The sequence below is a fragment of the Amblyomma mixtum genome, chromosome 4 (genome assembly GCF_055824585.1).
Source record: "Amblyomma mixtum isolate Tamu chromosome 4, ASM5582458v1, whole genome shotgun sequence".
Taxonomy (NCBI): Eukaryota; Metazoa; Arthropoda; class Arachnida; order Ixodida; family Ixodidae; genus Amblyomma; species Amblyomma mixtum.
Window position 1 is genome coordinate 70,901,607 of NC_143015.1, and position 27,883 is coordinate 70,929,489.

A 27,883-nucleotide genomic window follows, 5' to 3' on the forward strand; every position below is an offset into this window, starting at 1 on the left:
AATAAACGCAAACACAAGTGAAGATAAACCAAATATTACTGCCTACTAGAGCGCAAAGCGCTGTTTGGCCGTTCAGCTTTTACTTAGGTTAGCTTGATTCCCTGCCAAAAAATGCTGAACCTCAACCACTGTTTTGTACACAGACCACATTCAATCAAGCACGTGTCTTTAAACACAAAAAAGAAAGCACCACGCCACTACCGCATTTCCAACGTTCTTCCTACTTCTTTTTGCTGTTGGCCAACGCTGCCGCTTATTCACTTCCGCCGGCTGCTCGCCTTAGTAATTGGATTCTGTCTTGCTTCAATCTTGGCTGTGTAACGACTTCTGATTTGCTCTCACCCATCAGGGGCAGGGAAAGGAAGAATTATGCCAGGGCTGCAGCTAGGGCAGGAAAAGCCGTATCTCATCATTGCTTGCCTGCGAACCAACCACATACAAGAGCACGCACGGTAACGCTTAGATGAAATCGAAAAGAAGGAACAAGTGCTACGAAAGGGCCACGAGTGTTCTGATAAAGATACAGCCTACTTCCCTTCAGATGCAAGGCGGGAAAGCCCGTCGGAAGAAAGCGGCATGCTATGTTTCATCGCGTGCGAGGGTTGCGCCCTGGGAGAGGATGAGGGTAGAAAAGGCGTAGCCGTGACGGCGTAGCCACTTGACCCTCTGCGTTTAATCGAAGGCTGTGAAGCTGCGAAAATGAAGGGCTTCTTTGTCTTGCTGACTGCTGCGATCGCCGTCTGCACCGCCTATACAGGTGAGAAAGTGCGACTGGTTTGGTTTGGTTTATGGGGTTTAACGTCCCAAAGCGACTAAGGCTATGAGAGACGCCGTAGTGGAGGGCTCCGGAAATTTCGACCACCAGGGGTTCTTTAACGTGCACTGACATCGCACAGTACAAGGGCCTATAGAATTTCTCCTCCATAGAAATTCAACCGCCGCGGCCGGGATCGAACCCGCGTCTTTCGGGTCAGCAGCCCAGAACCATAACCACTGAGCCACCGCGGCGGCCTGCAGGTTTGCATTTTCTTGCTTATAAAGTTTTTGTATCGTTAAAATGTTCTCCTATTTTTTTTTTTTTTTATGGCAGTTGAAATGTTCGATGCGATCGATGAAAACACTGTACAAGAAAGATTTTGTTACACATCAGAAGAATAGACACTCGCCTTCAATATTTCTTAACAGTACCTTACAATTTCCCAGTATTCATTACTTCTGTACGAGAGTCTTAGACATAACAAGATGCACAAACAATTGTCAGTGCGGGCTTCAAGGCAATAGTTACGTGCTTTCACGTTTTATTGGGGCTTGAAATAGGTGCACTGTTTTCCCGTTTCTAATCGAAAGGCAAATGATCACTTTCATTCGGTGCGCTCGCTCGAGGAAGCTTCTGGCTGTTGCTCTAAATGATTTTTGAATCCAAAATCAGCAGCGTAGGTCAAGGGTGCGGAATAATTTCGACTTTTTGGAAATATCAGTGCATGGGCGTTTCCACGTTACTGCCCGCGCAGTAGCCGCGCAGCGAGACTGTTGAAGCATATTTCAACAGGTCATCATGGGGTACAGTCTTTGCCAAAAGTAACCAGGCTGCTCGGTTTGCTTGTCAATCGTATATTAAACTTACTATGCCACCCGTGAAGCTCATAAGAAGAACCCCTGTCCTCACCTTCAAAAAAACTTTCTAATCTTTTGGGAAGGCATGAGGGCTCTACTACACGAATATGAAGCAAACCATGCAGCCTGGTTACTTTTGGCAAAGACTGTACATATTCACCTAAGCGACCGTTTACTGGTTTTCTTTTTCTCTAACATTCGCGGAATCACAAATTGAGCCTAAATTCCAGGTGTCCGAACTAAACGTAACCAAGCGTTTAATAATATACGGAGTCTCCTAGTCTAGTCAAATCAATTGAGGGCTGTTGAAGGTCGCGTGGCCTAGGCTGGGATATTTTTTCGCACTACGAAGTCAATTATTTCCTCTCATTAGTTACTGTTTAATTATTGGCTTGAGCAATTAAATGTAAATTAAGAAGTCGCAGATGATGTTGGAAAACAGCTGGCTGAAATGTTCGCACCAAGGCACCATTTAGGACAAATCGCTTTTTTTTACGGACCTTAAAAGATAATCAGCACAATACAAAAGCTTTCACGTCAAAACGGGGCTCCTTTAGCGTCCAAAGAGGTGTGTCAAAGAATAAAATCAACTTTAACCTGGAGTTCTGTCCCCAACGCACTTTGCGTGTGCACGGGGCTTTATACATACTCCAGCCACAGTCACGTGGTAGTTTTTGTTTTTTTAAGGCCGGTAAATAAATGCCAATAGCATCTTGGTGCAAAAATTTCAGCCAGGTGCTTTTCAACACGATCTACAACTTCTGATTTCGCATTTCGTTCCTGAAGACAATGAGTAAAAAGTTAATCAATTAGTTTTTGTCAGTTAAGTAACTTTAGAGAAGGAAACAATAATGCAGACTAGGTCATAGAACTCTCAACAGCCCTGAGCAAGTTCGATTGGTGCTAGAACCTTCCGTCTTTCTAAAAGCGTGGTTACGATTAGCTGGGACACCCTGTATATCGTGCGTGACCAAGCGTACATTATTCATACCTTTCTTTCAAAGTTCTTTCTTTTATAAAAGTTCATGTCCCACATTCTTGGATAAAAATTTGGAATATTGCAAAACTGCAAGGTATTGGTATGGAAATATTGAAGGTAATGGCCTATTCTTTCGATATGTAGCAAACTCTTTCTACAAAGTTTTTCGATCGCTCGCATCGAGCAGTTACGACTGCCATAGAAAACCAATGGGAAAGGTTTTGACGACAGCAAAAATGTCAACAGGAAAAAAATGCAAACCTGCCCAATTCAGATCTGCAGATATATTGATTGTTATAGTGAAATCTTACAATACACGAAAATATTGCGTTCATACATCATTTCCCATCGAAAAATGCTTCCATCCAAAATTTTTGCGTATGTGCAGCCGTTTGTGCGTATGTGCATTATAGCGTATGCGCAGGAGGAGGAGGAGGAGGAGGAATAAGATTAAAAGCAGGGAGGTTAACCGGAAGAATAACCGTTTTACTACCCTACACGGGGGGAAGGGGGTGAGGAGATAAAAAATGAATGAGAAAAAAGAGTTGCCAAAATTTGAAGTCACATGAAAGTTAGCATTCTTGAAGTCACAGCCTATGATGCAGGCCAGAAGTCCGGAAAAAACGGAGCAGTGCCTTTGAGGCTTTCACCGCCGACGATCGCCGCGGCCAGTGGCCGAGAATCCTCATTTCCGTCAGTGGGCGTGGATCTAGACGCTCCAGCGCACGGCTGAGAGACTGCCTTTCGACCCTGTAGGCAGGGCAGTCACAAAGAATGTGGGATATAGTCTCGTCATACCCGCAGATGGCACATGCAGGGCTATCAGCCATACCGATTAAGAAAGGGTAATTGTTGGTGAAAGCTACACCAAGCCAAAGGTGACAAAGGAAAGTTTCTTCACGTCGTGGTAGGCCTGATCGAAGCCGGAGCTCTAGGTCGGGGTCCAAGGATTTTAGACGTGAAATGAAAAATTGGCCGGATAAGGTCACTAGAAGTCACGAAATACCCGCTTTACTCTCTTTTTCACTTCTTCAATACTGTGCGGGAATTGAGGGGCTCAAGTTGCTCGCAGTTCGCCATGAGAATATTTGGAAATTTGATCTACGTGTGTACCTTTCCACGTGTTATCTTAATGTGCGTCATGAGACTTGCCTGCTTGTTACTGAAGGCATCCAGGCGGGTAGCACCGAGCGTGAAGATGGATCACAGGAAAAGAACTATACGTCCGAGGGCTGAGAAGTTGTTTGTGTAACGTTCATGGGAGTACCAAGGGTTCGAGAAATGTGTTTTGTATTAACGCTTAACAGGTCAACTTTTCCGCAACTGAGAAGAAGACAATGCGCTGGCATCGCCACGAACTATATCGTATTACTTTATTTCGGATTTACTTTGGGGATTTATTTGCAACTCATTTTCTATCATCACCTTTCATAACAAAAACCACCCTCAATCGGCATTTTAATGCATCCGGATTATATTTCCCTGAGAGATTCCCTCCCAGAGAATTTTAATTTCTTTGCCCGGCAACTGATGGCTGGTTATTTTCGTCAATATTCATCACGTTTTTGCCACTTCAACTCATGCTATAGTCTACGATTGTTTACTTTAAAGTGAAATATGTCTCATTTTTCTAGGTGCGAACTAAGACCGAAATCGAAACAAAATTTTGTGAGTGCAGAAAAGTGTTAACTCGCATAATTAGAAAAGGCCTTTATCTAACAAACGACTCTGTTGAATAAATTTTTTTTCATTATAGTTATAAATCCGCTGAACTGTCACACTGTGGTGTTGCTGCGCCAAGGAAAAAAAATTAAGTAGAGTAACTATACCTTCACAACTATACCTATATAACTACAAACAATAACTGCAACTATAGAGAACCATTTTGCGCCCTGCAACAATGTAAAGTAAAACATCGTTTATGCGATCTTCAAAGGACAGGAAAGTATGTATAAATTAACGAAAAGGCTAAAGAAAACGCCGAAAAGCCATTCGCATCTGAGAGCAAATTTATTTGATAAAAGCCTGGGCACCTGTTACCTGCTTTAGCGATGAAAATTCGGCGCTAACGACAATTTTTCGTAGTTCCGTCAGATGATTTATTTTGTCCTCACTGGCGGGAAAGTGAGCGCGAATGGTTTTGTAGTGAGATAAATATCTCCATGGCTTCCTTCTCAGGGAACGTTCTATTACATTCGAAAATAAAAAATGTTTTGACTTTGAGATGCAGTAGCAGTAGAGCCTCCTGACAAGCGGCATCATCGCGTAGGAACAGGGTCTTCGGCACAAAACTGCTCGTGGCAAACGCGAAGTTTCGGAGCACACGGAAAACGGAAGAGCCAAGAGGGCGGAAGCCAGGAAATGCGTCGGCGCCGGAACAGCAAGACATATTAGGAAAATACAACGAAAAAAACAGCAGTGTTCCAATCAGCGTGCAAATGACATGCAGCTGTGTCCGGCTGGCGGGCTGATACGATACCGATAGCCGCCACCGGAACGTCGCGGGACGTCGCGAAGCTCAGAAAAGAGAAACCGAAACTATGCGTTCGCGCTCCCTCTTTGTGACAATGCTCTTCGAAGGTCGTCACGCTTTCCTTTGGGCACACGTCAGAGTTTGTCGGGGACACTGCTCCACACAAATAAAAGTCGAGGAGGGTTATTTGGACAGGGACAGGCTCTGTCCGAAACGTCGACTCGCAATAAATGTTTACCTAAAGGAAGCGTTTCCCAATTGCGCATATATATATGTCTTGAAAAAGGAAAGGCTCTGCCCGAAACGTCGAGTAGCAATAAATGTTTACCTAAATGAATCGTTTCTGAATTTCGCATTTTACCTCAAGCAACCAAGTACGTTTTATCTTTTATAATATATATATATATATATATATATATATATATATATATATATATATATATTTATATATATATATATATATATATATTGTTACCGGTGAACTGGTTACTCAGTAAGTGAACGAATCGTGAACGAAGTGGCGGTGCGCTTAACGATGACGACGTTGACAGTGGGTACCTGGGCCCTTGGAGTCTGAGTCGAGTGCTGGCCATCTCAGAGCAGCCGCCAATATAGACTTACTGTAACGGTAATACCGTAACATCCCCGTAACATCTTTTGGTGGAGGTCGCGGGTTCGAGCCGACATGCTGATGACCCGACGAGCCGACGGGCCGAACCGTCGAGCTGACTACCGACCCGGCCCCCCCATCTGCGCCTGCCACGCCAACTGTCGTCGTAGCCCACCCTCGCGACCCGGGCACATTCTGCGGTACAGATGGCGTGAACGCTGAGGACTGGCTCTCGCTTTATGAGCGTGTTAGCCAGCACAACAGGTGGGACGCCACGCTGATGCTGGCCAATGTGATATTTTATCTTGCCGGCACCGCACGTGTCTGGTTCGAAACCCACGAGGAAGAAATTGCCACGTGGAATGTCTGCAAACAGAAGCTCCGCGACCTGTTTGGGAAACCAGTTGGCCGTCAGCTTGCTGCCAAAAAAGAACTTGCAGCTCGCGCCCAAACGGGCACTGAATCGTATATTACATACATCTAAGACGTCTTGGCACTGTGCCGAAAGGTCGATCACAACATGACCGAAGACGATAAGGTAGGCCACATTCTTAAAGGCATTGCCGACGATGCCTTCCATCTTCTTTTATGCCGGGACGGCTCTACGGTTGACTCCGTTCTGCAGATGTGTCGACGCTTCGAGCAGGCCAAGCACCGGCGCATTGCACACCGCTTTGACCGCCTGCTTAACACAGCTGCCAGTTCCACGTGCGAGGATCTGCCGACACTGAGGCAGCCTTCAAACCCCGGCGACGTGACTCGCATCGTGCACCGTGAACTGGAGGCCCTGGCTCCTGTTATTACCAACGCGCCCTTGTCGGACAACACCCTCGTCACAATATCCCTTATTCAAGCTGTCGTCCGCCAGGAGGTCGCCAACTTGGGCATGCCCTCTCGCCATCCCGTCGAACCTCGGAGTGCGAGCCCCATCTCTCCCGTGGTCGCTACCGCTACGGTCCGCAACACCTTAGTCCCAAGTTACCCAAGATATCGCAATCCAGATGAGTGGCGTACCCCTGATGACCGGCCGATCTGCTTCACCTGCTCGCACGTAGGCCACATCACTCGCCACTGCCGCATCCGTTGGTCCGCACCACCCCGACGTTTGCCCTACGTTGACAGCCGTTATGACTATGGACCCCGTCGCTTCACGCCTCTGAATGATCCACCGAGCACCGAGTCCCCACCGCCTCCTCGTAGAACCAGCCGCTCTCCCTCCTCGACAGCCCACCGCTCCCGCTCACCTCTTCCGCACCGCATTTACTCACCATCCTCTGCAGGCTGCCTCGCGGCAAACTAGCCAGTGCAGCTCCCGGAGGTGATGCTGCATTGGTGCCCCGACCTGAAAATCCTCTACTGACCCAGCCTTCGTCCTGTAATCTCCTCGATGTCTTTCTGGACGGTGTTCCTGTTTCTGCCCTCATTGACACTAGTGCCCAAGTCTCGGTTCTTAGCTCATCCTTTTGCCGTCACCTCAAAAAAGTCCAGACCCCTGCCGCTTCGCCCACCGTTCGCGTTGCCGATGGCAGCACTGCTGCCGTCACTGGCCTGTGCACTGCCCGCATCACTGTTGCCGATCGTCACATCCCAGTTTTGTTCCCAGTCCTCGAACACTGCCCTCGCAATGTGATCCTTGGTCTTGACTTTCTAACCGCTCACTCTGCCCTTATCGACTGCTCCAGCGGCCTTCTACGATTGGACCTGCCTCTCTGCTCAGCCGACACACCCTCAAGCTCCATGGCCCGCCTTCGCTCCACAGAGTACGCTCGCCTGCCCCCCGACTCTGCCGTTTATCTTCCTATGTCACCATTTCCTGCGGTTCCTCATGGCGATTATCTTGCCTGCCCACTAGCCGATGTCGTTCTCTCCCGTAATGTTGTTCTTCCGCACCTCTTCGTGAGCGTCACCAAGAATAGCACCTACCTTCCTGTCCTCAACTTCAGCTTGTCAACACAAGTTCTTCCTGCAGGCATATCACTTGCTACTTTGTCTTCTCTCACCGACTGTACCGTCACTGCTCTCTCACCTGGACGGCCCTCTACTGTTTCTCAAGCGCCCGACATCCCGGCCAACGTTCCACAATCCATTTCTGCGATGATTGCTTCTTACCTGAGCGGCTGAGCCCCGAGCATGCACAGGATCTTCACAACCTTTTGGTGTCCTACACCGACATTTTTCACTTTGCTTCTGCTCCTCTGGGTCAAACATCGGTAGTAACTCACCGCATTGACACCGACGATGCAAGACCTATACATCGGAGACCTTGTCGTGTGTCGCTACCAGAGCGCCAGGTCATCCAGTGGGAGGTCCACAAGATGTTGGCCAACGATATCATCGAGCCTTCCAACAGCCTTTGGGCATCTCCTGTCGTGCTCGTGAGAAAGAAAGACCAAAGTTGGCGGTTTTGCGTCGACTATTGTCATCTCAACAAGATCATGAAAAAAGACGTCTATCCCCTTCCGCGCATAGATGAAGCCCTGGACTGTTTACATGGCGCCCGCTACTTTTCTTCCATCGACCTTCGTAGCGGGTATTGGCAAATCTCTGTTGTCGCAAGAGACCACGAGAAAACAGCTTTCATCACACCTGACGGCCTTTACCAATTTAAGGTCATGCCCTTCGGCCTTAGTAACGCCCCTGCCACATTTTAACGGATGATGGACTCGTTACTCCGCGGCTTCAAGTGGACGACCTGTCTTTGTTACTTAGATGATGTAATTGTTTTCTCACCCTCTTTTGAAACCCACCTGCTTCGCCTTTCGTCCGTCTTGGCACTTTTCCGCGGCGCAGGTCTTCAACTCGACTAAAAAAAATGCACTTTCGGCCGCCGCGAACTTAAATCCACAATCATTTGATGAATGCGAGTGGCATACAACCTGACCCTGATAAAGTTCGTGCCGTCAGTGTTTTTCCCTGTCCCCGCTCGCCTAGCGATGTCCGCAGTTTCATCGGTCTCTGTTTCTACTTTCACCGGTTCGTCCCGAACTTCGCAGCCGTCGCTCGCCCTCTCACCAATCTGCTGCAGAAAGGCGTTCCTTTTTCCTGGGGACCAGAGCAGGCTACTGCATTCTCCAGCCTTATCGCCGTCCTCACCAACCCTCCTGTATTGGCCCATTTCAACCCGTCTGCCCCGACTGAACTTCGTACCGATGCAAGTGGTCACGGAATTGGCGCCATCCTTGCTCAGCGCCAACCCGGCCAGCACTGCGTGATTGCGTACGCAAGCCGTCTTCTTTCTTCCGCCGAGAAGAATTACTCCATCACAGAACGCGAGTGCCTGGCTCTGGTTTGGACCATTGGAAAATTCCGCACATACTTGTTCGGTCGACCATTCACTGTTATAACCGACCACCACGCCCTGTTTTGGCTCTCCTCTCTCAAGGACCCTACTGGCCGTCTTGGCCGGTGGGCACTGCGATTCCAAGAATACACCTTTTTCGTGGTGCACGAGTCCGGTCGCCTCCATCAAGATGCAGACTGCCTGTCACGCTATCCCGTCGATCCTCCTTCTTCTACAGACTGTGAGTCGGATGCCTGTGTCCTCTCCATCTCCGACCTCTCCCACATTGCCGACGAACAGCGTTTGGATCCCACCCTCACCTCTCTCATCGACCGCCTCAGCACAGAATGGCGCGACACTTCTCTGGCCCGGTTTTTGCTGGACGGGAACACGCTGTACCGCCGCAACATGCGACCTGATGGCGCTGCGCACTTGCTAGTTGTTCCTCGACACCTCCGCTCCACTATCCTCGAACAACTCCATGACGCACCTACGGCTTGTCATCTTGGCGTCTCCCATACGTACGACCGCGTGCGCCGGCGTTTCTTCTGGCCTGGTCTGTACCGCTCCGTCCAACACTACGTGGCCGCTTGCGACTTCTGTCAGCGCCGAAAGAAGCCCGCTGTTTTGCCGTGTGTACACCTCCAGCCGATTCCCATGCCGACCGACCCGTTTTCTCGTGTTGGGCTTGATTTACTTGGGCCCTTCCCGGAGCCCTCCTCAGGGAACAAGTGGATTGCCGTCGCCACCGATTATGGCACGCGGTACGTGATCACACGCGCCATTCCAACCAGCTGCGCCACTGACGTCGCTGACTTCCTTCTGCACGACGTCGTATTGCACCATGGCGCTCCCCGTCAACTCCTTACCGCCCGTGGCCGCTTCTTCCTCTCCCGAGTTGTTTACGAAATCCTTCGTTCGTGCTCCGTTAGTCACAAGTTCACGACAGCTTATCATCCTCAGACGAACGGCCTTACGGAGCGTCTCAACCGGACGCTGACAGACATGCTCGCCATGTATCTATCCGACGACCACCGGGACTGGGACATGAGCTTGCCTTTTGTCACCTTCGCGTACAACTCTTCGCGCCATGATACCGCTAGTTACTCGCCCTTCTATCTTCTCTTTCGACGAGACCCCTTACTGCCCTTCGACACTCTGCTGCCCACAGCCGGCCCTGTCACCACATATGCGCGTGACGCTATCGCCCGAGCAGACGCCGCCCGCCAGGTTGCTCGTCACAAGCTCTCCGCCTCTCAAGAGGCTCAAAAACACCGCTACGATGGCCTGCACCGTGATGTGCGCTACCCTGCCGGATCTCTGGTCTTGCTGTGGCTCCCATCCCGTCGTGTGGGATTATGTGAAAAACGTCTGCTGCACTACACAGGTCCTTATCGTGTATTACGGGCAGTAACCGACGTAACGTACGAGATCACACCGCTCCACTCAAAGTCCTCGTCCGCTCCACTGACATCCGAAGTCGTTCATGTGGCTCGCCTCAAGCCCTATCACCCACCCTCGACATCGCACGCCTAACACGCACCGGGACGTTGCCTTCAGCCGAGGGGGATAGTGTTACCGGTGAACTGGTTACTTAATAAGCGAACGAATCGTGAACGAAGAAGTGGCGGTGCGCTGGACGACGACGACGTTGACAGTGGGTATCTGGGCCCTTGGAGTCTGAGCTGAGTTCTGGCCATCTCAAAGCAGCCGCCAATATAGACTTACCGTAACGGTAATACCGTAACATCCCTGCAACAATATATATAATCACTCTCGGCCGGGCTGTGGGCAACCTGCCAAGGTGTATCACGCAAACATTGCATCACACCAGTGTATCACACACGATAAACAGTGCAAAAATTAGCCGCACAGTGCTAGCGCACACAATTCGGATTTTCCCGACTATGAAAATCTACCGTCACGTTTTTTCTTCACTGCAAGAGCCGCTCTGCACAGCGGTGCTTCAACGGCTGTAGCTGATTAGTCTGATCTGTGCAGTGGAGTCTTCCTGCATCCGTCGTCAAGGGACCGCGAGGGCCCGTCTTGTGCGCCGGCCACAACAGGCGCAATTCGCCCTCAGCCAATGGTCTATTCTCGAGCCTTCATTTATCAGCTCGCTGAATAATCAAGACTTCAATAAAAAACATTAAGCGGACACTACCTTGACACATTCGCCACAGTTGCCGTAAAAAAAACAAGGCATGTGTTTCCAACATAGCCTACATTCGTTTCTGTACCTACCAAGTACCCACCACTAAGCGAGCCCCCAAACCAGAGAAACAATTAACTTGGTTGCTTGCGCCACTGCCTTTTCGGCCTGCCTTCCCTTCCTAGGGATGACCATTACGAGTGCCAAGCGTGCTCCCTACCTGATTTCCACGATGCTTCCGCACCATAACTGAGGCATCGAAGCGCAAGCGTCCGAGTGTCAAGGAATGAGAACGCGTGTGCCAGAGTAGCAGCCACGTGGAATGAGCCAAGGAATAAGATATTCTAAGCTTCAGTGAACCCATTGTCTTCGTCTTACTATCATGAGTTAATTATTTTCATTACAGACCAGGGCAGATTCGCTGGCATTATCGCCTTCTTGAAATCACTTCTATCTACAGCCCATGCTGCCCATCAGAGCTTTTTACACTCATTTTTCTTCTCAGTGACATGTGAATACTTATACTGCATTGGTGCCAGGGTGGAAGCAGGAAAGGGACGTGAGAGCTTATTTCGAAAGAGGGGGGGGGGGGCGTAGCCTCTTTTGGCTACGTGCCTGCTTCGTCATTCCAGCGTGTTTCCCACACGCAAAAGCCGACGTGTGAACGCCGCTTCTGTGTGAGATTACGCCGCAAATTAGTTAGTGACAACGAAACTTTCAACGCTTGCGTACGAGGACAACGTGAAGAAGATAACACATGCGCTAACCGAGCTCCGCAGGCACCTGTTGCTATGTGCGACATGGTGACATCCGCACTCGCGGAAACACACACGGACGGACGCCGTTAACTAGAAACGAACCTGATAAGAGTGGCTGTCCGGACTAGCCGGTATGTCATGAGCATTGTTAGTGCACGTGTTTTCTTCTTCATGTTCATCCTCGTTTTCAAGCGCTAAAAATTTTGTCGGGACATACCAACTTGCCTGAACAGCCACTTTGATGAGGTAGTGCCATAGGTGGGAGGAGGGCTTACTTTGTACCTCAGAAGCCTGTATACACTGTGGGGAGCGCCACGGATGGCGTGTTTGCTGCGCGCGCGTGGGTAAGAGACTGGTCTCTTCTGCTCGGATCGGGTATGCGCGCAGACGTGTTGCACGCGGCTCCGCTCTTCGTCGGTGGGCGACTTCGTGCGGAAACATGTTCCCCTCAGCTCGTCCCGTCTGGCCTCAGAGCTTCCCTCTTGCCCTACCATGGGCGAACGTTCGCTCGTAGCCTTGCTGGTGAGTCGGACGTCCTCGATTCCTCAGTGTATTGTGTTGCTAGCTGGCGTTATTGTTGTTGTAGCAAAAAATGCCTTGTTTGTGTCAGCCAATGTGTCGTTCTTTTGTTCCCTCGGAGCAAGGCCCGCCGTGGTCCTCGTGCGCTCGGTAGCGTACGCGACCACGGGGTGGGGTCCGGCGGTTCTGAACTGGGTCAGCCGCGGTTAAGCGGGGAGAACGTATTTATATCCACAATTAAAACCCCACAACACACGCATGCAAAACATGCTCGTGAATGTAAATGGTCTTTGCAGATGACGGCAGTGGCGATGAGCTGCCGGATCCGCAGTCCTGTGGCACCAACGAGGAATGGAAAGAATGCGTCAGCAGTGCCTGCGCCGAAACCACGTGCAAGGGTGCCTTTGGCGTTGACTGTACGGATGACTGCAGCTACGGCTGCTACTGCATGGAAGGGTTCCACCGGAATGAAGAAGGCCACTGCGTCACGCTGGACCAGTGCCCACATGTACAAGGCCGGGAAGGTATGACCCACGCCACACTACGAACAGATTCAAGCGATGCAGTTGATTTACCCACTGCTTACTTTTGCCGGACGTTTAGGAGAAGTGGTTCGATAATATTTTAAAATAGCCTTTTATTGCGAAAACGATACTGCTAGCACTTTTCTGCCGTCGGTGGAGGTCGTTCCTTCGCTCACGTGACAGCGTGACGTCACGACCAGAGGAGAGCAGGGGCCCCAACCAACACCCTCTAAAGAAGCTCGTCTGTTCGGCCGTAGTCGTTCCTTCGCTCGGCGCTGCGGCTACCACTTGACGGCCTCCTCCGCCCGCCGCGTGAGGGCACTCGCTAGGAGAGGATAAACGGGGCGCCGCAGGCGCGCTCCGCTTAGTCCTGTCTGAGGAGTTGTACAAGGCGTCGCTGGAGCGACGTGCTGCGCGCAAACGCCGGCGCCGTGCCGAGGAGACAGATGAAGAAAGGCAAGAGCGGTTGGCTAAGCAACGCGCCTACGCCGCACAACGGCGAGCCCGGCGGCGTTCTACAAGTTCTCTTTCTTTTAGTCGCAACAACAAGGCATCGCGCCTAACGGATTGTGGCGTTCCTCCCTTCCTTTACTGTGCGGTTAGGGTGTCCACCGAGATGACAGAGAATTACTGCACCATTTCCTTTCCTTAAAAAGCCGGAAGTCGCGCGTGACCTGTAGACGCGGCGCACTGCGTTCCAAGACGCTTTCAGTCGTCGCGCAGCGTCGGCCGGTAGCCACGCGTGACCTGTAGACGCGGCGCACTGCGTTCCTTCAGTTGGAGGCGCTGCGCGCTTTCGCAACCTACCAGGCTTAACTAACAGGCTAAGCCCCCGCCAATTTTTATTTTTTATGCGTAGCATATTGCAATCACTCAGTTCAGCCCTTGGGCGCGGCCGGGCAGCCACCAAACCACGTGACGTGACGTCACGACAGCCGGTGGTTGTTGTGGTTGTTGTGACTGAGAGAAGATAAGCCGCCGCGGTGGCTCAGCGGTTATGGTGCTCGGCTGCTGACCCTAAAGACGCCGGTTCGATCCCGGCCGCGGCGGCTAGAATTCCTTTGGAGGAGAAATTCTAGAGGCCCGTGTACTGTGCGATGTCAGTGCACGTTAAAGAACCCCAGGTGGTCGAAATTTCCGGAGCCCTCCACTACCGCGTCTCTCATAGCCTTGGGACGTTAAACCCCATAAACCAAACCATAAACCAAACCAGACTGAGAGAAGGATGAAAATGAAATTGCACGGGCCTGCTACTGGCTCGAGCCAAGCCACCACCGCTGCCACGTGCAGATAGAGGAGAGGTAAGAGATCAGAGGAAAGAGAGAAGGAAAGAAAAGACGCGCGTCGCAGCAACAACTGCGGGGGTAGCGGCTGAGTACCTGGCGGTGTTGTGCTAGCTTGCCGAATTTCTCCTTCTTGTTTTCTGTGCCTGCTCCTGTTATAGGGTGATTGGGCGCGGGACGACGGCTTAATGTCTACCTCTTCTCCCGGCCAAGGGTTTTCCCCTTGGTCGGCCTCTCTTCCACAGGACCAGCTCCCAATCGATGTCTTTTTTCGCAGTGGAGTAACCAGCATTCCTGTGGCTTTAGTTCCTGCTGATGGAGGCGCGATTCGTTTGAACAACCCGGAAGCAGTGCAGGTGGCCCTTCAGACTACATCGCCTCACTACATGCGAATCACAGATGTGCGGCAGTTCGGCAAGGGTGGGATATTGTGCAGGTCTCCGGACAAGGATTGTGTCGCCGACCTTTTGAAGTGTACCTCCTTCGCCAACCACCCGGTGAGCGCATTTATTCCGCCTCATCTAGCATGTTCCAAGGGCTTAGTCCGAGGTGTTGACTCTCGATTGAGCCCTTCGGAAACGCTGGAGAACCTCTCGTCTGCGGGCGTCATTGCGGTCCATCGTTGCAGCAGAATGGTAGAGGGGGTGAAAATACCTACAGAGTCCGTCATAGCCACATTCGCAGGAGTAGTGTGCCCTTCAGAAATCAAAGTGTGGCCACTAGTGTTTCGAGTTGACGCATTTAACTCTCGTCCCCTTCAGTGTCAGAACTGTTGGAGATTTGGCCACAGCGCCAAAGCCTGCAAATCGGGCTCACGATGCTGTGCATGCGGCGAAAGCCATGCTAGAGAAGAATGCCCTGAACAGCAAGAAAAATGTTGCCTGTGTGGTGGTGCCCACTCTGCCAACTGTCCTGATTGTCCTGCACGAGCTCAAGAAGTGCAAGTTCTAGAGATTATAGATAAACGTCGATGCACGCGACGAGAGGCCTTTGCCGCAGTCAAAGATAGAGCCTCATGTTATTCTAGTGCGGCTGCCAAATATCCACCTGCAATGGACGCCTCTTGGACACAAGCCATTACCGCTGCGGTTGAAAAAGCAGTGGCGAATGCAATGGAACGCATTATGGAAACTGTATCCACGTGCATTTCACAGGTAGTAGCTACCCAGATGACTAATCTGCTGCAAGCGCACGCCGCTCCGCTCTTGTCCTCTATGGTTTCGGCTGCTCCTCCACCATGTGTGGACATCAATAGCGCTCTACAGGGCCAAAGTCAGCATGAGCGACAAATGACTCCTGAAAAATCTCTCCCGAACGGCGTTAAGGACGCGTCCTCTGATGAATGTGTTGAGATGGAATTCGATACCCGCGCCCAAAAACGAAGTGGGTCTCCTTTGAGTGTTCCGGATCCATCTGGTCACCAGTCCAAGTCCAAGAAAAGTCATGCAAATCAAAATCCTAAGACCAGGATTCTCGAAGCGGCAGTTGCCGCTGCAGCACTCCCGCCAAGATAGGGTCGTTAAGTGTTCTCCAATGGAATTGCCGATCTATATCCTCAGCTTCAACAGATTTAATATGCCTATGCAATCAACTTCAACCGGATGTAATTGCGTTACAGGAAACATGGCTTACTACAGATATTAATTATCATCTTAAACATTTCCGTTCGTTCCGGCTAGACAGGTCTTCACGAGGGGGAGGGTTGTTGTTGCTGATTTCCTTAAAGTTTTGTCACAGGGCCTTGATTTCTTTTCAGTATGCGGACAGTCAGTGCGAAATACTTGCGGTTGATCTCAATATCCCAGGTCAACAGCCCTTTACTGTAGCTAACGCATATTTCCATTCAGGTGTGCATGACACTCGACCCCTTGACTCATTGATGTCTAGCAGCAGATCTCAGGTTTTATTAGTTGGGGATTTTAATTCGCACCACGTGACGTGGGGGTTTAAAACAGATTGTTTCGGCTCTAGACTATTTGATTGGGTTTGCGACAACAACATAGTCTGCAACAACTCAGGAATGCCTACATTTGTACGCGGTATGTGCCGGTCTGTGTTAGACTTAACTTTTTCCTCCCCAGGAGTCTCTGTCACGTCTTGGGCGCCTGTTGACTGCGCGACAAACAGTGATCATCTACCGATTAGTTTCAGGGTTGCGTGTAACTTAACTCTTCCCGAACGACAACAGCGCACCTTCATAAATTAATCGCTTTAAAGACAGTCTCAAATCAGCTCTCACAAGCGATTCGGACCGAAACACCCCTACAAATTCCGAATGTAAAGCTACACATATATGCACAGTGTTGGAACGCGCAAGACAACAGTCTCAATTCATTGTCACAGGATCCAAGGATGCGTTCACCAATAATTGGTGGAATGCAGAGTGCACGCGTGCCTATAGACGGCGGAAAGCAGCCTGGAAGAAACTCCTCCTAAATCAATGCCCAAAAAATTGGTTAGATTATAAGTATGTCGTAGCAACATTTAAGCGCACTATCTCCCGCGCGAAGGAGGAGTATATTACAAGTCATTATGATTTCCTTTCTCAGTCAGGGAATAAACGGGCCTTGTTTAATTTTATGAGGAGAAGGAAAGTGATTCCACCGGCTGTCAATATTGAATCCCTCGTTCAATCCCCTGCTGACATCCCTAAGGCATTAGAGGGAATTGCGGGTGGCCTAGAACGTCGATTCACATCTGCACTTCATTCTCCACCTACATTCTCATGCATCTCAAGTGATTTCATTGAGGTCACTATGCCTGAGCTTTCGCAAATCGTTCTGCGCTTATCACCAGCGGCTCCTGGCCCCGATAAGGTCACTACATCTATGATTAAAATTTTGTTTACCGAATCTCCTGAAGATCTATTGGCTCTTGTTAACCATTCCCTTAAAGGTCCATGGATTCCCCATGAGTGGCGTCTTGCGGAAATAGTTCCACTACTTAAAAAACAAGGGGAGGGTTTCACTTCTGACAACATACGCCCGATTTCATTAACATCGAATTTAGTGAAATTGGTGGAACGGGTCCTGCTTCGTCGTATCATGTATTTCATTTCTGCAAATGATATCTTGAATCCTTGTCAAATTGGTTTCAGGCCGGGCTGTTCGATTTGGTGTGCTCATACTGACCTTGAGAGCCGTATTAAATTAGCTCGCAGCACTAAACAGTTTGCCGCGCTTGTCACTCTGGATATCAGTAAAGCCTACGACAGCGTCGAGTACTCGATGCTGTTACACAGATTACAGGTCCTTAATTTCCCAAACTATTTCGTAGCCTGGATCTTTGCTTTCCTGGAAAACAGAGATTTTATTGCTGCCGAAATGGTGTTTCTTCAAGGAAATTTCGACAGACAAGAGGTGTACCGCAAGGCTCAGTTCTTTCCCCTGTTCTTTTTAACATTTTTCTAAGCTCCATTCCATGCATCCATAATGTGACAACTTACGTGTACGCTGACGACATCGCATTTTTTGCTTCTGCAAAAGGTATTCACTCTCTGTATCAGATCTTGCAGGATTACCTCAATATTCTTGACAACTGGTTAGGAAGTATTCATCTGTCCCTCAATGTGAACAAATGCGCCTTGTTGGTCTTCCCGGTTTCTCATCCTGTACATATCTGCGTTGCTTATAGAAATCATATAATTCCTCAGGTTCAAACAGTGAAGTATCTTGGAGTGATATATGACTCTACTCTTTCCTGGCGGGCTCACATTGAGCAAGTTTCTGTAAAAGCAGTTCGGGCCATTGGCATCCTGCGTCGGCTTTGCAGCGCTAGGTCAGGGATGAGAAGGCACACACTTCTGCTGATCTATAAAATGTATGTCCGCCCAATTTTGGAGTTCGGATGTGTTTTGTTCTCAGGAGCTCCTGCCTATAAACTTCGACCGCTTGTGCTTTTGGAGCGTGAGGCGTTGCGCCTCTGCTTGGGACTTCCAAAGTATGTAGCTAATGTTGTCCTGCACCTTGAGGCGCGAATTCCATCTTTATTAGCCAGATTTCGCCTTTTAACAGTCCAAACCTTTTTAAAATTGTGCGACTCTCCTCTCCACACATCTAATGTAATATTTCTTAGTCAACCCGCAGTCTTTTTAAATGCCACCTGGTCTCGTTTGCATACTCCGCAGATATGTTTCGTGCAGTCTCTCCTCGATCCCTTAAACATTAAGCTCACAGATATCCATCCACTGCATAACATCTCACCTTCAGTCGAGATTGCATTTGATAACATTTTCCCATCGAATGCCAAGCTCCAGCCCTTTCCTCTCCTTCACGGTTTGTTACAGGACCACCTAAGGTCCTTTCCTTTTCATATTCTCATTGCTACCGATGCCTCGCAGGATCGTGAAAAGGCAGGTGTGGGCATTTTTTCACCTGCATTGGGATGGTCCTTTTCTCTCCGTCTCCCTGACTTCACTCCAATTTATCTGGCCGAATTATTAGCTGTCATTCTAGCCTTACGTAAATTAGATCCTGCCGTTTCCCAAGTCATGGTTATGACGGACTCTCTATCTATTTGCTTTTCATTATCATCACCCTCTGAGTCTCGGGCATTACGCCTCTTTAAGCAGCTGATCCCGCTCCATCTAAATTCGGTGAGGTTGCTTTGGGTACCGGGCCATGTGGGCATTCAGTTAAATGAGGTTGCTGATTCATTAGCAAGGGCCTCTCTCTGTGGCCCAATAATTGCTGTCCTGCCAACCGGGGGGAGGTTTCGCAGTTACACAATATTTCAGGAATTTTCAGCCGCGGCGCTTACTTCATCTCCCGAATATAACCACCTTCTGCACCCTTGGAGCAGCAAAGACTGGAGTTCGCGCAGACTCGAGGTCTCTTTCACGCGTTTGCGATGCCGAGTTCCTCTGCTAAATTTCTACCTTCACAGATCTGGTTTGGCGGTTTCTCCACTGTGCCCATTTTGTGCCGAGCCTGAGACAGTGGATCACTACCTGCTGTTCTGCCGCCGATTCTCTTCTTTGAGGAGGCGCCTATTAGAAATTCCGTTTCACCAGCTGGGTCTGCCTGTGACCACTGAGGTTGTTCTTTCCTTTGGCGCTACTTCGCTGGGACGAAGCAACAGGAGTGCGCGCTGTGCAGTTCAAAAATTTCTTGTAGAAACACAGCGACTCCCATGCTAATGTAAATTTTATTTATTTATTTTTCTATTTGTTTTCATTTTTCTGATTATCAAACAGTTCATTTATTATTATTATTATTATTATTATTATTATTATTATTATTATTATTATTATTATTATTATTATTATTATTATTATTATTATATTTTTTATTTTATTTTATTTTTTTCTGTCTCTTTCAGTCAATACAAAATTGAACCATTCCATATGATGCATTCAAATTTGCACACAAAGCCGTCGTCCCATCTTCGATCTCCCATCTAACAGGACCCCTTTCGTTGCGTCGTTCAATCTGTCAGCCTATACCCTATTAATTCTCCTTTTCCTCTAAAGCTCCTAATCATTCCAACAGTTCACCGCCTGTGTCTTGGCCACTCCCCCGTAGTGGGTATGTGCCATTCTACTTGAGGCCAACCAACCAACCAACCAACTGCGTCCGCCGGAGCGGACGCTGCCGAAAAATTCAGATAAGCGGCCGAAGCCGCGCTCGCCGAAGCGATGACACCAAGCGCATGCAAGTGCACGCACTCATCACGTCAGCCGGAGGAAAAACCGTAGGTAAAGATGATGGCGAATCTTGGTGAGAATTGCAAACACAGTAAGCAAGGAAAAAAAGAAAAGAAAGGCGGTTGCCACCGCCCCGTTTCAAAGGGGGCGCTCCTATCCATCCATCCATCCATCCATCCATACGTCACGGAGGAAAAGCTGCTGAGAAAATCGAGTACCGCCAAGCAATACCTCGCGCAAAAAGACCGCGCAATATGCAACGCATTCTTGGCTTAACCAAGCTAAGCCTGGGCATCTTTATTTTTCACTCTGAAGAATGTCTTCGCGGCTTTGTAACGCCAGTGTTAACGGACATTATAGGTGAATCATGCTCAGTCTTAAGCTGGTCGCCTAATTTATAGATTAGTCCAACCCAAACATATCCAATTGGATATGAATAGCGAAATAATTCAATATATCCGTAATTGAATGTTACAAAACTGTAAGCCGATAAGCTTATCCACATCTGTTCTCTTGAAGAAATAGTATATTGCACACTCGCCAGTCACACGCTTTTTGGAGCTACGTGCCGCAGGATGGCGTGGTGACAGCGCACCGTTGTCTAGGCGTTGCTAGGCCTAACTTGCCTCGCATCGAAGCCGCAGCGGATGGTGCTTAGAAGCTAGCCACTGCCTGTCGTCAGATGTGTAATACTGTTATCAGTACACTATACCAGGCGTCGCACCTAAAAGTAACTTTGATATCAGGCTGGCTGATATCAACCAAGCTTTTAAAAAACGCAGAGTGAGAATAACTGCGGACTGTTACAAGACGGGTTGCCTTGTCGGCAGTACTTTTCTCGCTCTCCAAAGTTAACTATAATTGCATAGTAATTAGCTAACTTTTAATTATGGGCTTCAGGAATGGACTGTCAATCCACAATTGTAGATCATCTTGACAAAAAGCCAGCTAATAGGTTTGCACCCAGGTACCATATATACAAAGCACCTTTCTTTACCAGCCTGAAAAAAAATAATTAGCAAATATACAAACAACCAAGCGACAGCGGCCCTGTTTCATTGTCCCAAGAGAGGTCTCAGTGAACAAAACTAAGCTTTTCTCAAGAGTGCTGATCCCGATGCCGCTTTTCGTGTGCACAGGGCAAGACGTGTGCGCCAGCAGTTGTCACGTGATAGCTTCACTTTAGGACCAGTAATAACGCTGCGTAAGGTGTACCTTGGCGCAAGCATTTTAGCCAGCCGTTTTTGAAGACGATCTGCAATTCCTGAATTTACGCTCTATTCCTCAGCACTGCTTGTCCATGCGCCTCGTACGCCCGTGTCATTTCATGGCGGCATGTTTGAGAACTCCTAGGACTGGCTGGACCGCTACGACCGGGTCGATATGTTCAATATGTAGGACGAACATCGAATGTTGCGGAACGCCCATTTTGTTCTTCAAGACGCCGCCAAGAATTAAGGGGTCTGGAAACCACGAGTCCGCAATTGCCACCTGGCGATTTTCCCGGAGGCAGTTGCTCGAAACCTTCAGCAGCAATGAACTGAAGAAGAGGGCTAATTGGCCGTGCCAAACCAAGTGCAGTGGCCAAACCATAGCGTCGCCACATTAGTGGCGAACATGACGCCGCTCTTCAACCGCTCAGGTCCTTCAATGTCGGAAGCGAAGAAGGTGCTAAATCTTACGCCGGGGACCGAACAGCAGCTGTTCGTCGGGCTCATAGGCGACTCTCTAGCACAGTGGTAGATTTTACTAGGGAAGCGGCCGGCATAGAGCGCGCCCAGCGGCACAGGATCGCGCATTACAGCCATCTGACAAATATAACTGCTGTGGACTTCCACATGCCGATGCCTGGCAAGGAGAGTGAGGCCCTCAGAGCTTCTCAGGAGTACAGTGCGCGAAGAGCGGCAGAAGCTTCACTCTGTCGAGCAACAATGTAGTGTAGGAGCCATCTCGTATGTCTTTCGTGTTGAAATACGTAAAGTCATAGCCATCTCCACAACCACTAGCCGCGTGCATCATGTCACGCAGTGATGCGCTACGCAGCTCTGCGCAAGTACCATCGGCGTTTTTATGTCCTCCTCCTACCCCACCCTCTCAGCAATTCCTAAATTCGGTTGCGCTGCCTGACGCACGACTACCGGTCAGGAATGCATACGTGTGGCGCACGTCAAGCCGGCCCCTGTCCTTTCACTGCGTCGAAGCAGGGCCGGTACCATACTACTGCCTTAATAGTCGGATGGTCCTGCGATGGTCTTCAATGGACGCACCGTGGCCACTCTATAGTGAACGACCCAGGGACATCGACCAGTACTTGATGGCCATCGTCACACCTACGCTGTCAACCACAACGACAGCCCAGGTCGCCGTCGCCACGACGGTTCTATTCTAGTCGCCAGTCATCCCTCAGGCGGTCCTCTATTCTGCGCCGGAAAAACAAGAGGTGGTGACCTCCAGGTGTACAGCTGTAGTCGCTCGGCATTTGGAACAACATCTTCCGCTCGTTGAGCTGATCTAATGAGCTGACCTCCTTCTCCCCGTCCTACTACCTTTCGACGACCAGAGCGTCCTCCGCTCGACGCCCCAATTCACGAACCGAACGACCACCAAGTCCGGCCCACTCCACGGCGCGTTTTCAAGAAAGTTAGGTTGTTTTATCTGTACAAGAGGTGTTTCAGATCAGAGTGATGAGATTTTAAAAAATTCGCTGTGGCTTAGCTTGGTTAAGCCCGGTAATTGCGAAAGCAATGTCCGTACCTACGCCATGGTTCAGCTGGTAGTGTAGCTGGTGGTGGTGCTTGTGGTTAGACTTGTGGCGGTGCATCTGTTATACAATCCAATCCAATCCAATGTAATCTAATGTAATCTAATCTAATCTATTCTAATCCAATACAATCCGATCCTGTCCAGTCAGGCCGCCGTTCATGTACACCGCCGCCGCACACGGACGGCGCGAGATCGCGACGCAATTTTTAGCCGCTGGTGGTTGGCACAGCTACTGCTTTCTAGCGACGTGAGTCGAGCCTAATCTCTTCAGAGTAACGCCCCAATCGCGCTCCTAGCGGAGAGCGCAGGAGTTAGGCGCCGGTGGTGGCACCGCCGCGGCTTGAGACGGCGCGAGTCGGTCGCCCTTCTCTTCTGCGTGATGTCACACATGACGTCACACAGAGGTCAACTAAAGGTCAATGGTGGCACTGCCGCGCCACGGCAAAGGCTGAAAGTGCAAGTAGTAAGGCTTTCGCTTTAAAAGGCGCAGGCTTCTTTCCCAGGCTGTCCAACCTTGATACCCCAGCACCAGGCAGGGGGATAAGCTTGTACCCATTTGAGAAAACCGAAGAAATCCCAGTCGTTGATGACAACCAACATGTGCCTGCCCTCCTAGACCTCCTAGAGCTCATGGTGACATCCTCCAGTCAATGCGTCAATGACGACGAAAGTAAGCCGCGCAGGCCAGTTTTTCGCGTGTGACACTGCCATGTCACACTACAATCGTGTGCCAGCTGGTTTATTTTGGTGGAGTGTGCAACACACTCGTGCCCCACAACATCGCGGAAAGGAACATGCCGATGCTGCTGGACCAATAAATCTGCGCCACCTGGAGAGTCCTTCCCCTACGTAAGAAGCACTCATATCTTGGTAATGAACTTTAGCCCCAAATACTGTCATTTGCCGAGAGAAGCAGGCATTGCTTATTTCGATGAAGGTATGCGGAGCCCTATACCCACTGCTCGTTACAGGCGTTCAAGGACACAACTCAATAGAGCACTGGTATAGCAGTTAAGGCTAACGTGATTCCAGACTTACCCACTTATCATAAACGACGCCTGCGAACCATAGTTGACTCTTTCCACGACTGCTCTGTGGCTACCTTTAATGTCAGGCAGACGCCAGTAAACAAATATCGCATATAGTTGACGTAATTGTAGACCTATCCGTCAACACCCCTATAGATTGGTGTTGTTTTATGAGGTTTAACGTCCCAAACCAGCTTAAGCAGTGAGGGAGGCCGTAGTGCAGGGCTCCGGATAATATGGGTCACCTGGGGTTCTTTAACTTCAACTTACATCGCACACCACACGGGCCTCTAGCATTTCAACACCACCGAAAAGCGACGGAAGGAGACTTGGGCATGCAGGCACGGCTCAAGCGATCGACGTTCGAGCGGAGGAAGACGAGGAAGTCAGAAGGAAGACGTGGGTATGTGCCATTATAAAGAGGATGAAGAAGAAGACAGTGAGACCAGTCCGACCGCATGGCGCGCCATGAAGTGGCTAGCAGTGTGGAGGCATGCTATGGAAATCCCTGATTATAACCAACCCATGCTGCACAGGTAATCTGCCCAGTAGTCGAAATGTATTTGCAAAGGCCAGTCCTACAAAGGACCAGAGCCAAAACCATCCATTTGCAATGTCGGCCCGATTACTGGTGCTGCTTGGGAAGAACCTAGCAGTAATAGATAAAAAAGAATTGCCGACGGTGACTTTACTTCTAAAGGTGAAATTTGAGCGAGCTCATCAGCTGTTTCCGCTTTTCGATACATTGAGGCGAAGAATTCGAGCAAGACATGTATGTACAACTATAGACAACTTGTTATTTTTCACACATATTCCTTCCTCAAGAAACACTCCACTAGTAGTTCTTGACAGTCACGAAGGAAGATTTGTGGACGGAGAAATAGATGGACATATGCTCGACTTGCTGCACCAATGCCTGGTTCTCAAAGATGAGGTCTGCGCAAGTATTTCGCGCATAAGTGGTAAGAAATTCCCGCTTGTCTTTATAACTACATTAAAGTCCCCACCCACACTGCCACCCTGGCAGCGTTTCTGGCACAACGTTGTCAATGCCAAAGCATGCAGAGCACATCTGTCACTAGCCCCATGTAGCTTAAAGCACAATTGAGGTGTCCACTGTTCCAAGAGGGCAGTTATACGCCTTCTCTCTGGTTCAGGTGTCCAACTAGATGTGTGAGGCAGATACTGCGCACTTCCTTTCCTCAAAAACCAATTTACAAATTTTACCCTCTGCCTTCCAAGCCCCCGCTCTATTGGTTTCGCAGCTGTGGGAGACAGATACTTTGGTTTATTGGGGTTTAACGTCTCAAAGCGACTGAGGCTATGAGAGACGCCGTAGTGAAGGGCTCCGCAAATTTCGACCACCTGGGGTTCTTTAACGTGCACTGACATCGCACAGCACACGGGTCTCTATAATTTCGCCTTCATCGAAATTCAGCCGCCGCGGCCGGGATCGAACCCGCGTCTTTCGGGTCAGCAGCCGAGCGCCGTAACCACTGAGCCATCGCGGCGTGGAGAGAGAGACAGATACTGCGCATTTCCTTTCCTCAAAAAAATACCGAAGACACTGGAAATTCTAAAGTGTGCTTGGCGAAAGCCTTGTGGTCAACCCACTGCTGCTTCCCCGAACCGCTTGGCGCGGAATCACTGGGCCGCTTCGGAGCCATGCATTCACTCGACTGCAACGAGACGTCTGGCGAAGGAGCGGCGGTGTAGCTACCACCGCTGACGCGCGCGCGCTCGTTCTATACCGCTACCATAGTCCTTCAATGTTCAATGGCATAGTCCTTCAAAGCATTGAAGGACTATGCCGCTACTGTGTGATATCACAGTTGCTATGCACAGCTGCGCCCCCCACTGGCGCGCCGGTTGCTAAGGAGGGGCGGAGGTTGCGCTTCTACTTTCTCCTTTCCAAGCTTTCGCTCCATTCCTCTCGCAGCTTAAAGGGTGTCCACTGCTGGTTACAACGGACAACGCGACGGCGACGCCGCGAAACGCAGAAACGGGCGCCTAAAAGCTGCGCTCTAAAAACTATTCTCAATTGGTCGACTAGCTTAGAAGTTAACACCCTACCTCTGTATTTTCTGATATCCACCAACATTGGTATTGCCATATATCGGAAATGCCTACTTTATACATCGTAAAAACTGATTTTAAAAATTACCACATATACCATCTGGTACGGTATACTAGCCCAGAAATTGGGGTGCCTGGATACAATTTCCTCTTTTTTTCCATAGGAAGCTATACCGAGGCATCCTGCCTGCAATAACAAACATTTAGCATTTCTTTTCGCATGCATAGGTCGCCTTCAGGGCACCAGATCGCGCCACGTACCGGTTAGCGTCGGGATCAATCAACGCGAGCGCACTGGCGGCGCGTGGTGCGCAGTAAGCGCTAGTGGTACGTGCTATGTTGAAAGTCTCTATTGAGACAACGTTTCCGTTTGATCAGGCTACAAATATTCTGAACTCTTCGCGCCGCTGGAATGTTCTACGTAGAAATATCGTGGACGGCTATATATAGTCACTATCGATCCGTCTGTTTTGAAGCGAAAGGCTAGTCAACACCGAGGCTAGGGTGGGCCCGTCGTCAGAAAAAGCCACAGGTGCGCATGCGCGAACTGCGTGACGTCACGGTGGACACCCGAACCGCGCCGTAAGGGAAGGAAAATGAAAATAAAGTTGGTTTTAAGGAAAGCAAACGGTGCCTGTCTCTGTCATATCTCGGTGTATACCTTGAACCGCGCCGTAAGGCCCTTAAGGAAAATGAAATGAAATGAAAATTGGTTTTAAGGAAACGAAATGCCTGTCTCTCATACACTGGTGTGCACATGAAAGAAGTGACGTCACACGCTGCACAAATAAAAAATAAACAAAAGACAAGCAGTGCGTGAGGAACCTCTCATATCTCGGTGGACACCCGAACCGCGCCGTAAGGAAAAGACAATGAAAAGAGATTTGGTTTTAAGGAAAGGAAACGACTCCTGCCCCTCTCATATCTCGGTGGATACCCAAACCGCGCCGTAAGGGCCTTAAGGAAAATGAAATGAAGGAAGGAAGGGAAAACTTTATTTACACTAATGGTTTTTCCTGCGGTTTGGGGGCATCTTCAGAGACGTCTTGGTTCTACCCCCAGGAGCCTCTGTCGAAGTCGTCCGCCTCTAATCAGTGGTCGGTTGCCCTCAGCCCAGGGCTCCGCTGGCCACTGCCGCCCGTTGAGCTCGCTGTACCAGACCTTGTTGGTCTCCACAGCGGTCGCTGGACAGCAGAGTCTCCCACTGCTCCACACTCGGGATTTGTATTTTGGAAACCACATCTATGTTTTGGTAGCCCCATGTGATGTGGTATAGAGTAGGTTTTTCGTCGCACCAGGGACATTTGTCCGTGTATATCGTAGGGTGCATTTTGTTTAGTATATGTAGGTTTGGGAAAGAGCCTGTTTGTAATTGTCTCCAAGTGACAGCTTCCTCTCTGCTGAGAGATTTGTGCGGTGGGGGATATCGCATTCTTCTGCCTCTATAGTTTTGTAGTATGGCCGAGTATTCCCTGGGTGCTGGCGCGAGTTCCGTGGTCTCGTCGGATGCTCGGAAAGTAATGTATCCTCTAGCTATCCTGTCGGCCTCTTGGTTCCCTGCCACCCCCGTGTGCCCCGGTACCGACACAATTTTGTGTGGGATCTTGTCGTTTTCTTCTTCCTGGTTTTTAATTCTGTCGCTCGCTGCGAGGAGTATACGGAGCGCGTGACGACCTATGAATGGCAATTTCGGCAGGCTGTTTGAGAGCCCGTGAGTATTGTTAGTGACCGCCCGGTTCTGAAAATTGCTTTTAAGGAAAGCAAATGCCTCTCTCTCATATCTTGGTGTACACCCGAGAGGAATGCACACCACAGTACATGTCTCTAAAGCAACCTTCTAAGACAGCACCGTATTCACTATACGCGCGGCTCCTCCTCCGCCTCGCCGCAGCTTTTCGCTTCGAGGTATCCAGGCTTAACCTTAGCTAAGCCACAGCCATTTTTTTGGGCTCTTGCCAAGAACACACTTTCTCTCTCTCTATGCAGAGGATTCGGACCCTCCGTGTGGCGCCCACGAGGAGTGGAAGGTGTGCGTGAGCAGTTCGTGCGCCGAGGCCACCTGCGCAAAGCGGGTCATCGGCCCCTACTGCACCGCAGACTGCCATCGCGGCTGCTACTGCTCCCACGGTTTCTTCCGCAACGCCCAGGGCAACTGCGTCCCAGAGGGCCAGTGCCCATAG

At 49.7% G+C, this 27,883-nt stretch overlaps 1 protein-coding gene across 1 annotated transcript; it reads left to right on the plus strand.

Moving 5' to 3' along the window:
- Positions 1–640: 640 nt before the first annotated feature.
- Positions 641–27,883, plus strand: LOC149346890 (ixochymostatin-like). Its single transcript, XM_089586748.1, has 3 exons — positions 641–757; positions 12,682–12,909; positions 27,690–27,883. The coding sequence occupies exons 1-3, from the start codon at positions 700–702 to the stop codon at positions 27,881–27,883; spliced, it is 480 nt and encodes a 159-aa protein (XP_089442874.1). The 5' UTR covers positions 641–699.